The 18,060-nt window shown below is 38.5% G+C and overlaps 1 protein-coding gene across 5 annotated transcripts in view; it reads left to right on the forward strand.

Annotated features, from left to right (window-relative positions):
- The window catches only part of SLC30A9 (solute carrier family 30 member 9), a 105,420-nt gene that overhangs the window by 48,810 nt on the left and 38,550 nt on the right, over window positions 1–18,060 (forward strand). For all 5 annotated transcript variants that reach the window (XR_012434802.1, XM_045392296.3, XM_045392297.3 and 2 more), the window contains 3 exons: window positions 2,639–2,697; window positions 6,393–6,460; window positions 16,475–16,577. Coding sequence is in view for 4 of the 5 variants with exons in the window: in XM_045392296.3 (XP_045248231.1) it covers window positions 2,639–2,697; window positions 6,393–6,460; window positions 16,475–16,577 (230 nt within the window). In the remaining variant the exon portion in view is untranslated. The remainder of the gene's footprint in view (window positions 1–2,638; window positions 2,698–6,392; window positions 6,461–16,474; window positions 16,578–18,060) is intronic.

Here is an 18,060-nt window from a genome sequence, read left to right on the forward strand (position 1 = left end):
AGAGAGAAGAGGGAGAAGAAAACATGCAAGGAATAGAACAAAGTAGCAGTGGTCAAACTGTCCTAATGTTGATCAATGGAAGCGCCTCAGTTGGCTCCTAAGTCCCTTTGTCATAACTCTAGTATCATGGCGTCCTTACTTTTAGGAATAATGTGTTTCAGACTCATATTGTACGTTTCCTATCCTGGGGTGGTAATCAACTATTTCTAAAATGAGCCACTTTTACTGGAAAATAAAATCAAGTTAAAGTAATTATTTAATTGATTTATTCTATGTCTCTACACACATAGAGAATAAAGTGTAGTTTCAAATAACAGTATTAATATTAACAATGTAATTTAAGATTTCTTTGCTTTTCTTTGTATCTTTAGTATATATATCCCACTAGAGATTCATACTTCAATTTCTGTGTTATAAAGTCACTTAAATTTTTTCTATATAGAAATACCATCAATAGATATACAGTTAGGCTCATTTGTTTCATTTTGCTTCTGATTTTTAAACATAATTTTGTTTTTATTTTATAATTGCCTAAAAATTTACATGATTTCTTAGTCAAACCTACAGAACAGATATTTCAGAGGACTCTAGCTTCCATCTCTGTCCTTTCCACTCTAAGTCCTCTCTCTTGTATAAGTAACTGTTTTAAAAATTAGTTTTTGGTGTTTTTTTTTTTTGTACTTAAAATATAAGAAAATAAAGCCAGGCTCCATGGCTTATGCCTATAATCCCAGGACTTTGGGAGGCTGAAGTCGGCGGATCACTTCAGACCAGGAGTTTTTGAGACCAGCCTGGGCAACATTAGCGAGACCCTTTTCCCTACCCAAAATTTAAAAATAAAAATAATATTTAAAAAGAAAATAAACATACACATTTGTATTAAACTCCATACCCTTCATAAATAAGGCATACTATACATACTTTCTGCTCTTGCTTTTTTTTTTTTGAGATGGAGTCTCGCTCTGTGGCCCAGGCTGGAGTGCAGTGGCGCGATCTTGGCTCACTGCAACCTCCACCTCCCGGGTTCAAGCAATTCTCCTGCCTCAGCCTCCCGAGTAGCTGGGACTACAGGCGCATGCCACCATGCTTGTCTAACTTTTTGTATTTTTAGTAGAGACGGGGTTTCACCATGTTAGCCAGGATAGTCTCGATCTCCTGACCTTGTGATCCGCCTGCCTTGGCCTCCCAAAGTGCTGGGATTACAGACATGAGCCACCACGCTGAGCTGCTCTTGCTTATTTTACTTAACTCCGTCCTGAGGACTATGCCATAGCAGTAAATAAAGACATTTCTTTGTTTATTTTGTAATACTCTATTTTTTGATATACCGTAATGTATTCAGTCATTCCCCCATAGGACGTTTCTCATCTTTTGCTATTAAAATGATACCATGAGTAGCCTTGTAAATAAAAGTTAAAGGAATTTTTTGTAATACAAAAATTTGAGAAAACACATTAATAGAAAAACTCTCTTATATTTTTCAACTTTGAGGTAAAAATGAAGGACTTTTGTTTTTATATCAGGCTTAATTAACTTTTTTAAAGGTAATATTGAGAAAAGAATCTTTCCAAACTGCCTTTATCTCATTGCAAATCCAGATTCTCCTGCCTCCTTTTTTATTGTGGTAAAAAACACATAGCCCAAAATTTACCCTTTTAACTATTTGCAGAGGTACAGTTCATAAGTGTGTAAGTGTATTCACATTGTTGTGAAACAGATCTTCAGAGGTTTTTCATATTGCAAAACTGAAGCGCTATACCCATTAAATAACTACCTCCCGTTTCCCTGCCTCCCCCCAGTCCCTGGCAACCACCATTCTGCTTTTTGTTTCTATTAACTTGAATACTTTAGATACCTCATATAAGTGGAATCATACAGTGTTTGTCCTTTTGAGATGGGCTTATTTCACTTAGCATAGTGTCCTCAAGGTTTATCCACGTTGTTGCATGTGACAGGATTTCCTTCCTTTTTCAAGGCTAAATAATACTCATCATCATATGTTTATACCACATTTTGTTTATCCATTCATTCATCCATCCGTGGACATTTGGATTGCTTCGCCTCTTGACTACTATTGTGACTACTGCTGCTATGAACATGGGCATGTGAATAGCTTTTTGAGGCCCCCACTTTCTATTCTTTTGGACGTATGTCCCGAAGTAGGATTGCTGGATTATATGGTAATTCTGTGTTAAAATTTTTTTTAGGAACCTTCATATTTTTTTCTGTAGCAATTGCACCATTTTACATTCCTGCCATCAGTGCCCAAAGGTTCCAGTTTTGACACATTGCCAATACTTGTTATTTTCTGTTTCTTGTTTTTTTAATAGTAGCCATCCTAATGGATGTGAGGTGATATCTCATTGTGGTTTTCATATGTATTTCTCTGATGATTAGTGATGTTAAGCATCTTTCCATATGCTTGTTGGTGGTTTCTATATAATCTTTGGAGAAATGTCTATTGAAATCCTCTCCCTATTTTTAAATCAGGTTACAAATCCAAATTTTTTATAACTTAATATTTTTGCTGTTAGCTTGTAGAGCATATTTAACATAGTCCTAAAGAGAATATCATGTTAATCTAAACTGTGACTAGTAAGAATATCTGTGACCTAAATTTATTTTGTTATTCTTACAGGGCTATTTAGAAACCAAAAAATATTAAGAGAGTACAGAGATTTCTTGGGAAATACCAAGGTAAGGATATCTTTGTAATAATGTGTATGTGTGCGTTGTACCTCAAAATTCTAATATCAGTCCATTGTAAAATTCTAGCCTGTCTGTGATCTCAGTCTAAGATTTTCTTGAGTACTTTGTAGTTCACTGAATTATAGTCTATTCATTCATTTCTGATTTTCCTTTTTTTTTTTGAGATGGAGTTTCGCTTTTGTTGCCCAGGCTGGAGTACAGTGGCGTGATCTCGGCTCACTGCAATCTCTGCCTCCCAGGTTTGAACGATTCTCCTGCCTCAGCCTCCCGAGTAGCTGGGACCACAGGCACGCCACCATGCCCAGCTAATTTTTGTATTTTTAGTAGAGACAGGGTTTTCACCATGTTGGCTAGGCTGGTCTTGAACTCCTGACCTCAGGTGATCCACCTGCCTCGGCCTCCCAAAGTGTTGGGATTACAGGGATGAGCCACCGCACCCAGCCTGATTTTCTTGAAATTTAAAACATTCGTATGTAAGTTTTCTTTAAAGTCATGACCATGTTATGAACCTTAAGCATGTAGATATAAATGAGGAAGAAGACTTTATTTTCTTAGGTTTTAGTGAGATTTATATCTGTCATACACACTCTTAATTTTCTTTAGCCTCTCTCTTTCTGCTCGTGACTCTGGTTCAGCATTCAGACTGCCAACTCTATGCTTGTATCCAAGAAGGTTAGCCCTTGGAGAAGAAAATTACCCAGCCAGTGTGATTGTTCTTTCTTCATTATATGACTATACAGAATCAATGGATATTTAATATTATTTGGCAGTCTTACTAAACTTCCAGAGTATGTTTACCTTCCCACTTTTTGAAATAGCTATTGTGTATCTTTTTCTTTCTTCCCAACAGCCTCACTCTTTACTCTTCAGCTCTTGCCCTTGCTTCATATTTTATTGAAAAAATAGGTGTAATTTCATAAAAGTACCTGATCTTTTCCATCACCTCATCTTTTCATCACCAAATTTACTAACTCATCTACACATGTGACAAAATACTCTGCTTTCCTTCCTACTAGAAGAAAATTAATATTGGGACACATACAGAAAGTTTGCCTTTACTGTTCTACCTCTTATTTTCTCCTGAACCTAATCCAACTGGGCTTTCAACTCCACCACTCCACTGAAATGATTTACCAAAGTCCCCAGCACCTTTAAGATGCCAAGCAGTCTATGGCCAAGTTGACTTTCCATTTAAACTTGACTGGGAAGGATCTCCTTTCAAGAAGTTAATGTCACATTTGGATAAAAAGCTACCTATGCACATTTTCTTCTCTCTAGTGGCATTTGAGACATTGCACCCCTTTTGCAAAGTTTAGACATTGGCAGTGATGATAATTTTAGCCAAATCTTATTTGATATGCTTTCCTTTTCCATTTATTATCTTCAAGACCTCTTAATTTCCATTTCCCCTTTGATCCCTGCATTTCTGGCACCCCAGTGCTGCCCTGAAGATGTGAACTCTCCTCTGGTAGAGCCTTCATATGTCTTGTGAGCCAGCATTTTCACTCTCATGCCTAAAGGGCTACTGCCATTGCCTCTTGTGCTGGGATAACTTATGCTGGTGAGACCTGCCTCCTGGGAAGATTCACTCCTCGCCTTCACATCTGTTTCACATGGAGAATCATCCTCACCAGATTTTCTAATAGTAGCGGTTGACTTATGAAATCTCTTGTTATTTCAGGCCTTTAGAAGATTAATATTGGTCAGCTTTTGAATATTCCATGTTTTGAATCGAATTTTTTTGCTATTACAACCTTTCTTGCAGGGACATTAGGATAAAATTAGTATTTCATTTCCCTCTACTATACCCCTGTTCCCTTAAGGAATGGTTGTTCTCCCACTGAAGATGGTTGCTTTCCTCTCTGAAACATAAGGCTAATCCTGTTTGCACAAATTAAACTAATCCTGTTTGCACAAATTAAATGCCTTGTTCTTTCTTTTTTCTTTTTCTTTTTTTTTTTTTTTTTGTTATTTCTGACCCAGACACTTGTTTTTCCAATATATTCTTAACTCATGAGAACTCCAGTGAGATATATGAAATCACAATGTTCTGGGTCTGCCTCTCTGGTACTTAATTTCTTGTATAATAATTCTCCCTTCAATATATTTCTACTTTCCCATGCCTTCCCTTCTATTTCTAATTCATGAGTTTCTTGAATAGTACTTCAGAAAATTGGAAGTACCTTTATCTCTGCTTAATATATTTAACTCCACAATAGTATCACCTTGAAATGCATCAATAATGCTTTGAACAATTTATGCTTCTTTTCCTGGTAGTTCTCTCTGAAATCTGTCCAAATTTTCTTCACTTGTACCAATATTAAAGAACCTTGTTTATTGTGAATATTTTCAAAGATATATAAAAATAGAAAAAATAGATATTGGCTATCCAGTTTCATTAATTTCTAACATTTTACTGTCCTGGTCTTCAAAAAGGGGCAGTTCTCCAATTGCTCTGATTATGGAATTTTTTAATATTTAATTTAATTTATTTTATTTTATTTTTGAGACAGAGTCTTGCTATGTTGCCCACTCGGCTCATTGCAACCTCCGCCTCCCGGGTTCAAGAGATTCTCATGCCTCAGCCTCCTGAGTAGCTGGGATTACAGGCACCCACCACCACACCCGACTGATTTTTTTTGTATTTTAGTAGAGATAGGGTTTTACCATGTTGCCCAAACTGGTCTCAAACTCCTGAGCTCAAGCAGTCTGCCCCTCTTGGCCTCCCAAAGTGCTAGGATTACAGGCGTGAGCCACTGCGCCCAGCCTGATTATGGAATTTTTGAGTAGCTTTTACAGGATGCTTCCCAAGCGGGTTTTGGATCCTGGTTCCTTGTGATCTCTTGTTTTTCCAGATTTTTATTCTCTTCTTAGAGTCCTTGTGCCTTATCATTATTCCTAGTTACTACCAACACATCTTCCCTTTTGCTGCAGCCTTCTTTACTAAAATGGTTTGAACCCAGTGAATCTTTTTCCTTATTTTTTTTCTTATTATTTCTTATTCTGATCTTAAAGATCTCATTTCTTTTCCCTGTTTTGCCCCTCCCATGAGTTCCCAAACCTTTCTTCTAAAGAAATCTTACGTTTCACCTTAAGCAGCATTCTGTTATTCCCATAATAATTTCATTGAGTTTTTTCTCTATTCAACCAAAGAATACAATAGATTCTTGTTATAATAAAACATATATTCTGTTTGTTATCAATAAACAGTATAATTCAGAAATCTAGACCCATAGTTAGAGTTTATGGCTTACAAATTGAAGTAAAAGTTGAGACCACATGGACAAGGTTTATCCCTGTGTAGTTCCTTCACTTAGCTCTGAAGGCAGGTCAATACAGAATTTGGGGTGTCTGATTTCACACATTCTTAGAGCATATGAATTTCAGCTCAGTGCATTTTTCTACTTTATTACTAGTTTTTATATAGCCAACTCAGATCCTTTCTGGAAGAAGGCAGGGCATGAATTACAAGGAAACAAAATAAACAAGATTCCGGAAAGAGACCCAGATATGCTGTCTGTTTTGATCTTTCCACTTTCTAAACAAGAACTTCTAGAAAAAAATAAGTAACGTAATTCAGAAGTTTTGATAGAGGAAACTTTTCTGGTCTGTCAAAGCCACCAGTTATAGTGCTTCTCTGCAAAATTTTGGAGATATTAAAAAAAGTTTTTATTTTTTTACAGCCACGCTCCAGAACGGCATCAGTGTTTTTTAAGGGACCAGGAAAAGTGGTGATGGTTGCAATTTGCATGTAAGTACTGAAAAATAAGCTTTGTGAAATAGAATATATTCTTTTAAATGTGTATATCCGTGAATATGTAAACTTATTACCTAGTAGCTAGCTATAGAGTTTGAGGTTTATTTTGTTTTAGGAGGAAATTGAATAAGTATTTATTACTGACAATATATGGGGAAAGAGCATGAATTCATATAGACACCCATGCTCATTCTCTGTATATTTTTGATGTAGTTAGATCTAAGAATAGTTGCTACCTGAAAATCCTTTCTTATTTTTATTGGAGTTGATAGAAGTCTTTTTTAAAGAAATTAGATTGGCCAAGGTTATTTTTAGAGTAGCTAAACCAACCTGGGTTACAGCTACTGAATAATATCTTTGTGCTTATTATCTTTATTCCACTTATCTCAGAAGAACATAATTGTTATTTTTGCCTCCTCTGTTTTTCTTTTGGAGACAGAGTCTTGCTCTGTCGCCAGACTGGAGCGTGGTGGTGCAATCTCAACTCACTGCAATCTCTGCCTCCCGGGTTCAAGTCATTCGCCTACATCAGCCTCCCAAATAGCTAGGATTACAGGCGCACGCCATCATGCCCAGCTAATTTTTGTATTTTTAGTAGAGATGGGGTTTCACCATGTTGGCCAGGATGGTCTCGATCTCTTGACCTCTTGGTCTGCTCACCTCAGCCTAAAGTGCTGGGATTACAGGTGTGAGCCACTGAGCCCGGCCTTGCCTCCCCCTTTTCCCCTCTATCTTCTTGATTTCTATTGTTTTGTTCACCTTTTATCTATTTTTCTGATTAATTTATTTTAGGATGTATGAAATCCTTCAATAATTCATTAGTTCTTTTATTTTTAAATATATATGTAAAATATCAGATATCATTGATCTGAAAATATGAAGATATAATATGTAATTCTTTAAGGATTGGAGGGACACTAAACTAGAGGAAGGCATTTATAATACAAGGGATAATGATGTCATAACTACAAATAGTGGTGGTACAGATAGACATGGACAGCTTCAACTTCTTTGAAGGTATGTTCAAGGATAGTGACCAGGTTTCTGGCTTGTACAGTTGTATAAATAATGTACCATTCACTGTGGAGAACACTGAAAGGAGGAGCAGGGTGGGAGCAGAGAAAATGATGAGCTCATATTTGAGCTGGTGGTGTGTTTAGGGCACCCAGGTGAAGAGAGTCAACAGGGTTCTTTTCACTAGTAATACAGGGATAGTGATTATAGCTTTTCTTATTGGAGGGATGTATGTGTGAAAAGTGCTTAACATCGTACCTGCTCTAAGATATGTACTTAAGAAGTATTATTGTTAATATATATTGGTCTGAAGCTCAGGAGAGAAATCTGGGTTAGAGATATGGAGTTGATAGTTTTTAGTATGTAGAGTATAATTAAAGCCATAAAAGTAAAGATCACCTGAGGAATGTATGTATATGTAGTATGAGGAATAAAAAGCTCTCCGGAAGAATTCCTTGAGGAATGTTAACATTAAGAAAAAGGTGGAGGAAAAAGTGCCTGCTGAGGAGATTGAGGAGGAGTAAGGAAAAAAAGTAGAAAGAAAACCAGGAGTGTATTAGTCCATTTTCATGCTGCTGATAAAGACATACCTGAGACGGGGCAATTTACAAAAGAAAGAGGTTTAATTGGACTTACAGTTCCTGTGGCTGGGGAAGCCTCACAATCATGGTGGAAGGCAGAGAGGAGCAAGTTATGTCTTACGTGGATGGCAGCAGACAAATAGAGCTTGTGCAGGGTAACTCCCATTTTTAAAAACCATCACATCTCGTGAGTTCATTCACTATCATGAGAACAGCACTGGAAAGACCCACCCTCATGCTTCAGTCATCTCCCACTGGGTCCCTCCCAAAACATGTGGGAATTATAGGAGCTACAAGATGAGATTTTCTGGGGGACACAGAGCCAAACCATGTCAAGGAGTGTCATGAAAGCCAAGGGAAGACAGTGTTTGTTTTTGTGTGTGTGTGTGTGAGACGGAGTCTCACTCTGTCACCAGGCTGGAGTGCAGTGGCGCAATCTCGGCTCACTGCAACCTCCGCCTCCCAGGTTCAAGTAATTCTCCTGCCTCAGCCTCCCGAGTAGCTGGGACCACAGGCGCGCATGTTTTAAGAAAATAGCAGGCCTGGTACAGGCTCGCACCTGGAATCCCAGGCTTTGGGAGGCTGAGGCAGGAAGATTACTTGAGTTCAGGAGTTTAAGACCACCATGGGCAACATAGTGAGATCTTGTACCTACAAAATTTTTTTTTAATTAGCTGGGCATGGTGGGTGATGTGCGCCTGTAGACCTACTCAGGAAGTTGAAGCAGGAGAATCATTTGAGCCCAGGAGTTTAAGGCTACGGTAATCTGTGATTACACCACTGCACTCCAACATGGGCAAGAACAAGACCCTGTCTTTAAAAAATAAAATAAATAGCCAGCCGGGGGGTGTCTGGCAAGATGGCTGGATAGGAACAGTTCCTGTCTACATCTCCCAGCAAGATCCATGCAGAAGGTGGGTAACTTCTGCATTTCGAACTGAGGTACCTGGCTCATCTCATTGGGACTGGTCAGACAGTGGGTGCGGCCTACGGAGGGTGACCTGAAGCAGGGTGGGGCGTTGCCTCACCAGGGAAACGCAAGGGGTCAGGGAACTCCCTCCCTTAGCCAAGGGAAGCCATGAGGGACTGTGCCGTGAGGAACTGTGCGTTCCAGCCCAGATACTACACTTTTCCCATGCATGGTCTTCACAACCTGAAGACCAGGAGATTGCCTCAGGTGCCTACACCACCAGGGCCTTGGGTTTCAAGCACAAAACTGGGCGGCCATTTGGGCAGACACCAAGCTAGCTAGACTAGTTTTTTTAATATTCCAGTGGTGCCTGGAATACCAGAGAGACAGAACCTTTTACTCCCTTGGAAAGGGGGCTGAAACCAGGGAGCCAAGTGGTCTAGTTCAGCAGATCCCACACCCACGGAGCCCAGAAAGCTAAGATCCACTGGCTTGAAATTCTGGCTGCCAGCACAGCAGTCTGAAGTTGACATGGGATGCTTGAGTTTGGTGGAGCAGGGGTGGGGGTTTGGAGGCCACCATTACTGAGGCTTAAGTAGGTGATTTTCCCCTCACAGAGTAAACAAAGCCATCAGGAAGTTCAAACTGTACAGAGCCAACCATAGCTTGGCAAAGTTGCTGTAGCCAGACTGCCTCTGTAGATTCCTCCTCTCTGGGCAGGGCATCTCTGAAAGAAAGGCCCAGCAGCCCCAGTCAGGGGCTTATAGATAAAACTCCCATCTCTCTGGGACAGAAAACTTGGGGGTAGGAGCGACTGTGGCAGCAGACTTAAACGTTCCTGCCTGCTGGCTCTGAAGAGAGCAGTGGATATCCCAGCACAGCGCTCGAGCTCTGCTAAGGGACAGACTGCCTCCTCAAGTGGGTCCCTGACCCCCATGCCTCCTGATGGGGAGACACCTCCCAGCAGGGATCAACAGACCCCTCATACAGGAGAGCTCCGGCTATCATCTGGTGGGTGCCTATCTGGGATGAAGTTTCCAGTGGAAGGAACAGGCAGCAATCTTTGCTGTTCTGCAGCCTCTGCTGTTGATACCTAGGCAAACAGGGTCTGTAGTGGACCTCCAGCAAACTCCAGCAGACCTGCAGCAGAGGGGCCTATTAGAAAGAAAACTAACAAACATAAAGGAGTAGCATCAACCTCAACAAAAAGGATGTCCACACAAAAACCCCATCTGAATGTCACCAGCATCAAAGACCAAAATTAGATAAATCCACGAAGATGAGGAAAAACCAGTGCAAAAAGGCTGAAAATTCCAAAAACCAGAATGTCTCTTCTCCTCCAAAGGATCACAACTCCTCACCAGCAAGGGAGCAAAATCGGACGGAGAATGAGTTTGACGAATTGACAGAAGTAGGCTTCAGAAAGTGGGTAATAACAAACTCCTCCAAGCTAAAGGAGCATGTTCCAACCCAACGCAAGAAAGCTAAGAACCTTGAAAAAGGGTAGAGAAATTGCTAACTAGAATAACTGGTTAGAGAAGAACATAAATGACCTCATAGGCCGAAAAACACAGCACGAGAACTTTGTGAAGCATGCACAAGTACCAATAGTCAAATCAATCAAGCGGAAGAAAGGATATAAGAGATTGAAGATCAACTTAATGAAATAAAGCATGAAGATAAGATTAGAGAAGAAAATGAAAAAGAAATGGGAATATGTGAAAAGACAAAACCTACATTTGGTTGGTGTATGTGAAAGTGACCGGGAGAATGGAACCAAGTTGGAAAACACTCTTCAGGAGATTATCCAGGAGAACTTCCCCAACCTAGCAAGACAGGCAGACATTCAAATTCAGGAAATACAGAGAACACCACAAAGACAGTCCTCGAGAAGAGCAACCTCAAGTCACATAATCATCAGATTCATTAAGGTTGAAATGAAGGAAAAAATGTTAAGGGCAGCCAGAAAGAAAGGTTGGGTTTTCCACAAAGGGAAGCCCACCAGACTAACAGCAGATCTCTGTGCAGAAATCCTACAAGCCAGAAGAGAGTGGGGGCCAATATTCAACATTCTTAAAGAAAAGAATTTTTAACCCAGAATTTCATATCTAGCCAAAACTAAGCTTCATAAGTGAAGGAGAAGAAAAATCTTTTACAGACAAGCAAATGTTGAGAGATTTTATAACCACCAGTCCTGCCTTACAAGAGCTTCTGAAGGGAAGTACTAAATATGGAAAGGAAAAATTGGTACCAGCCACTGCAAAAACATATCAAATTGTGAAGACCATCGACACTGTAAAGAAACTGCATCAACTAATGAGCAAAATAACCAGCTAGCATCATAATGACAGGATCAAATTCACACATAATAATATTAATCTTAAATAGAAAAGGGCTAAATGCCCCAGTTAAAAGACACAGACTGGCAAATTGGATAAAGAGTCAAGACCCATTGGTGTGCTGTATGCAGGAGACCCATCTGACGTGCAAAGACACCCATAGGCTCAAAATAAAGGGATTCAGGAATATTTACCAAGCAAATGGAAAGCAAAAAAAAAAAAAAAAAAGGAGGGTTGCAATCCTAGTGTCTGATAAAACAGATTTTAAGCCAACGAAGATCAAAAAAGACAAAGGTCATTACATAGTCGTAAAGGGATCAGTGCAACAAGAAGAGCTAACTATCCTACATATATATGCATCCAATACAGGAGCACCCGGATTCATAAAGTGAGTTCTTACAGACCTATATAAAGAGACTTAGACTCCCACACAGTAGTAGTGAGAGACTTTAACCGCCACCCATTGTCAATATTAGATGGACCAACAAGACAAAATTAACAAGGATATTTGGGACTTGAACTCAGCTCTGGACCAAGCGGACCTAATAGACATCTACAGAACTCTCCACCCCAAGTCAACAGAATTTGCATTCTTCTCAGCACCACGTCACTCATATTCTAATATTGACCACATAATTGGATGTAAAACACTCCTCAGCAAATGCAAAAGAACAGAAATCAAAACAGTCTCTCAGACCATAGTGCAATCAAATGAGAACTCAGGATTAAGAAACTCACTGAAAACCACACAACTGCATCAAAACTGAACAACATGCTCCTGAATGACTACTGGGTAAATAACTAAATTAAGACAGAAATAAATAAGTTCCTTGACACCAATGAGAACAAAGACACAGTGTACCAGAATCTTTGGGACATAGCTAAAGCAGTGTTTAGAGGAGAATTTATAGCACTAAATACCCACAGGAGAAAGTGGGAAAGATCTAAAATCAACACCCTAACATCACAATGAAAAGAACTAGAGAAACAAGAATAAACAAATTCAAAAGCTAGCAGAAGACAAGAAATAACTAAGATCAGAGCAGAATTGAAGGAGATAGAGACACAAAAAACCCTTTAAAAAATCAGTGAATCCAGGAGCTGATTTTTTGAAAAGATTAACAAAATAGATGGACCACTAGCCAGACTAATAAAAAAGAAAAGAGAGGAGAATCAAATAGACAACAATGAAAAGTGATAAAGGGGATGTCACCACTGATCCCACAGAAATACAAACTACCATCGAGAATACTGTAAACACCTCTACACAAATAAACTAGAAGATCTAGAAGAAATGGATAAATTCCTGGACACACACACTCTCCCAAGACTAAACCAGGAAGAAGCTGATTCCCTGAATAGACAAATAACAAGTTCTGAAATTGAGGCAGTAATAAATAGCCTATCAACTGAAAAGCAAAAAGCCCAGGACCAGACGGATTCACAGCCATATTCTACCAGAGGTACAAAGAGATGCTGGTACCATTCCTTCTGAAACTATTCCAAACAATAGGAAAAGAGGGACTCCTCCTCAACTCATTTTATGAGGCCAGCATCATCCAGATACCAAAACCTGGCAGAGACAGAACAAAAAAAGAAAATTTCAGGCCAATATCCTTGATGAACATCGATGCAGAAATCCTCAATAAAATACTGGGAAAGCAAATCCAGCAGCACATCAAAAAGCTTTTCCACCACCATCAAGTTGGCTTCATCCCTGGAATGCAAGACTGGTTCAACATTTGCAGAATAATAAATGTAATCCATTACTAAAAGAGAACCAATTACAAAAACCACATGATTATCTCAATAGATGCAGAAAAGGCCTTCGATAAAATTCAACACCGCCTCATGCTAAAAACTCTCATCTTAAACTAGGTATTGGTGGAACATGTCTCAAAATAATAAGAGCTATTTATGACAAACCCACAGCTAATATCATACTGAATGAGCAATAGCTGGAAGCATTCCCTTTGAAAACTGGCACAAGACAAGGATGCCCTCTCTTACCACTCCTGTTCAACATAGTATAGGAAGCTCTGGCCAGGGCAATCAGGCAAGAGAAATAAAGGGTATTCATATAGGAAGAGAGGAAGTCAAGTTGTCTCTGTTTGCAGATGACATGATTGTATATTTAGAAAACCCCATCATTTCAGCCCAGAATCTCCTTAAGCAGATAAGCAACTTCAGCAAAGTCTCAGGATACAATATCAATGTGCAAAACTCAAAAGCATTCCTATATACCAATAATAGGCCAACAGAGAGCCAAATCATGAGTGAACTCCCATTCATAGTTGCTACAAAGAGAGTAAAATACCTAGGAATCCAACTTACAAGGGATGTGAAGGACCTCTTCAAGGAGAACTACAAACCACTGCTCAAGGGAATAAGAGAGGACACAAAGAAATGGAAAAACATTCCATGCTCATGGATAGGAAGAATCAATATCATGAAAATGGCCATACTGCCCAAAGTAATTAATGGAATCAATGCTATCCCCATCAAGCTACCATTGACTTTCTTCACAGAATAGAAAAAAACTACTTTAAATTTTATGTGGAACCAAAAAAGAGCCTGTATAGCCAAGACAATCCTAAGCCAAAAGAAGAAAGCTGGAGGCATCACGCTACCTTACTTCAAACTATGCTACAAGGCTACCGTAACCAAAAGAGCATGGTACCAATATCAAAACAGATATATAGACCAATGTAACAGAACCGAGGCCTCAGACATAATGCCGAACATCTACAACCATCCAGTCTTTGACAAACCTGACAAAAGCAATGGGGAAAGGATTCCCTATTTAATAAATGGTGTTGGGAAAACTGTCAAGCCATATGCAGAAAACTGAAACTGGACCCCTTCCTTATACCTTATACAAAAATTAACTCAAGATGGATTAAAGACTTAAACATAATACCTAAAACCATAAAAACCCTAGAAGAAAACCTAGACAGTACCATTCAGGACATAGGCATAGGCAAAGACTTCATGATTGACACACCAAAAGCAGTGGGAACAAAAGCCAAAATTGACAAATGGGATTTAATTAAACTAAAGAGCTTCTGCACAGCAAAATAAACTATTATCGGAGTGAACAGAACAGGCAACCTATAGAATGGGAGAAAATTTTTGCCATCTATCCATCTGACAAAGGGCTAATATCTAGAATTAATAAGGAACTTAAACAAATTTACAAGAAAAAATAACAAACAACCGCATCAAAAAGTGGGTGAAGTATATGAACAGACACTTCTCAAAAAAGATATTTATGCAGCCAACAAACATGAAAAAATGCTCATCATCACTGGTCATTAGAGAAATGCAAATCAAAACCACAATGAGATTCTATCTCACACCAGTTAGAATGGTGATCATTAAAAAGTCAGGAAACAGCAGATGCTGGAGAGGGTGTGGAGAAATAGGAAAACTTTTACAATGTTGGTGAGAGTATAAATTAGTTCAACCATTGTGGAAGACAGCGTGGCGATTCCTCCAGGATCTAGAACCGGAAATACCATTTGATCCAGCAGTCCCATTCTACTATAAAGAGACATGCACATGTATGTTTATTGCAGCACTATTCACACTAGCAGACTTGGAGCCAACCTAGATGCCCATCAATGATAGATTGGATAAGGAAAATGTGGCACATATACACCATGGGATAATATGCAGCCATAAAAAAGGATGAGTTCATGTCCTTTGTAGGGACATGGATGAAGCTGGAAACCATCATTCTCAGGAAACTAACACAAGAACAGAAAACCAAACACCACATGTTCTCACTCGTAGGTGGGAGTTGAACAATGAGAACACATGGGCACAGTGAGGGGAATATCACACACTGGGGCTTATTGGGGAGTGGGTGGCTAGGGGAGGGATAGCATTAGGAGAAATACCTAATGTAGATGACGGGCTGATGGGTGCAGCAAACCACCATGGCACATGTATACCTATTTAACAAACCTGCACATTCTGCACAGGTATCCCAAAACTTAAATTATAAATTTAAAAAATAAATAAAATAAATAAACATTGTTTTAGAAAAGAAGAAAATAGTGTCAGATGCTCCCAGGAAGTTAAGAGAAATACTAAAATGTTTCCAGGAATTTAATAGCATGGAATGGTAGGTGGCATTGACAAGATGAAGACTGACAGCTAGAATAAATATGATGTTTTTAAGAAGTTATCTGAGGTGGAGGAGACGGGAAAAGGGTAGCTAAAAGGGGACATACAGTTCTCTCATTTATAAAATGGGGGTGTTAATATTTGTATAACAGACTTGTAATATAACATGGTAACTCACTAGCATAACGTCTGAGATAAATCATATTAGTCATTACTGTTGGTATCTGAGCAGCTAGCTTCCTCAGAGTTAACTGTGTTTATTGTGGCATCTAGCTTCTTCTAGTATGACTCTGAGACTGCTTAGAGTCACCTCTGGCATCTGCCCCCTTAAATAAACAGACTTTCACTGAAATCTTGCCTTTGACACTGGCCCACTGGACAGTATCAGGTGCAGATCTGCTTTTATCTACCTAAAACACATAATTGTCTTTTAAATTTTATCTTGTCGAAATATAGAAGACCCTCTTTTCTCACCAGTCTTCAAAGTACACTTAAGTAATTTGTTTACACATAGCATGCCTCTTAACAGTACATAATTTATATTTTTTCAAATTTTTACTCTTGTTGCCTAAACAGAAAGTTTTTTAAGGCTAGGGATTCTTTTAATTGTACTCGTTTTTGTTGCAGTTGTTGTTTTGTTTTGTTGTTTTTTAGAGACAGGGTCTCACTCTGTTGCCTAGGCTGGAGTGTAGTATAGCCTCGAACTCCTGGGCTCAGATGATCTTCCCAACTCAGCCTCTCGAGTAGATAGAACTACAGGCGTGTACCACCACACCAGACTAAGTTTTTTAAAAAAATTTAATAGAGATGGGGTCTTACTTTGTTGCCCAGCCTGGTCTTGAACTCCTGTCCTCAAGCCATCCTCCCACCTCAGCCTCTCAAAATGTTGGCATTATAAGTGTGAGCCACTGTGCTTAGCCTAATTTTACTTTCAACAGAATCTAGTATAGAGGTATATACAGCCGATTGAGTATGCTTTTGGCTTAAATTTTTATCCAAACCTATGCTAAATTGTTTTCTCCTTCTCTTCTAGCAATGGATTAAACTGCTTCTTTAAATTTCTTGCCTGGATTTATACTGGTTCAGCAAGTATGTTCTCAGAAGCCATACACTCATTATCTGATACTTGTAATCAGGTGAGGACTAAAGCTTTTTTATAAATCAATTTTGAAGTAATAGTTTTAGGCTTTAATCTAAAAGTTGATCTATTTTAAAACTGAATGATTCCAGTAGTTGGCTTGTGGGAGAAAATAAAAGTTTACTTTTCAGCAACGAAGTGCATAGAAATTTAATCATAGTATTTTAAGGCAGGTTGTTATGCTTTAAGAACCTCTGACAATGGAATGTGAAGTATAACATCAGTCACTGAGCAGAAATCTGGTCTCTGAATATGAGTTCTCAATGACTGTAATAGTGCATGAATTTAAGCTTTTGGAATAAAGATGTAAAATCATATGTAATCGGTTAAAATGCTTTCACATTAGATTCATAATTTGAATTACTTTCCTTGGCTTTGCAAATGGAGAAAAGTTTTTGTATTAATAAAATTAAAATACCATTTAAACCCCTTGTGGCCCAAATTGTGAAAACTAGAAACCCAAACCTTTTGTAAGAATATAATAAAAATTTCTGTGTGTGCATCACTATTACATTTTAAATAGAGTGGTATATTAAGAAGATACCTTTTCAATATTTACTTATTTTTAATCCTGTTATATAAAAACAGATTTGGGAGAACTTCAATGAAAGACACAGATAAAATAGGAATATTTAAGATAAGGATAAAAATAATATGAAGATAAGGAGCAAGGAGAGCAATATTAATTAAAAATTAAGCCTGAGAACTTGTCTCACTCACTGTCAAATCAGATGGATTAAAACCCTTCATAAAAGTAAGGAAAGAAGACAAGCATTTGCCATTAGTACTAAGTATTTACCTTGAACTTAATTTTTATACTCAATATATACTTAATACATACCGTCTCTATAAAATTTTACCATTCAACTGTGGCATGCGGTGGGAGGAGAGGGGATAGGGGGAGATATATAACTTATAATCTCTGTTTTCTTGTAAGCTTATCGAGGAAAGTTGAAATACAGAAATATTTGTCCATATGGCAAGGAGATATGTATGATGTTACTAGTTTCAATATTAGTTTTTATTTCAAACGTTGAAGACAATGTTTAAGTGTTCATACTCTATGCTATTCAGGCATTTAAAAAGAATGTAGTAGATATCTGTGTACTGACCTGGAATAATAACCATGATAAATTGAGTAAAAAGTTGCGAAATATTATGTTCAGAACTTCTGCTTTCACCCATGACAGACTAACAGGAATTGAATTTAATCTTTTGCCATAAACAACTAAAAAATTAGACAGTATGTTGGACAATAAGACCATGATCCCTGAGAGATAAGAAACAAATTACTTGAACTCTATGATCTCTGTGGCTTTTTGCTTGAAGGCATATTTGGGATAGTGGAGCAGGATGGGAAATAACAGTCTCATTGAGTTGAGAAGACAGAAATCAGTGTTCAGGGCATCTGAGGTGGCTAGAACTTACAAGGCAGAGTTCCACAGAGGAGGGAGCTACAAAGACAAAAAGCTGTAGAGGTC

The sequence above is a fragment of the Macaca fascicularis genome, chromosome 5, assembly GCF_037993035.2.
Source record: "Macaca fascicularis isolate 582-1 chromosome 5, T2T-MFA8v1.1".
Classification (NCBI taxonomy): domain Eukaryota; kingdom Metazoa; phylum Chordata; class Mammalia; order Primates; family Cercopithecidae; genus Macaca; species Macaca fascicularis.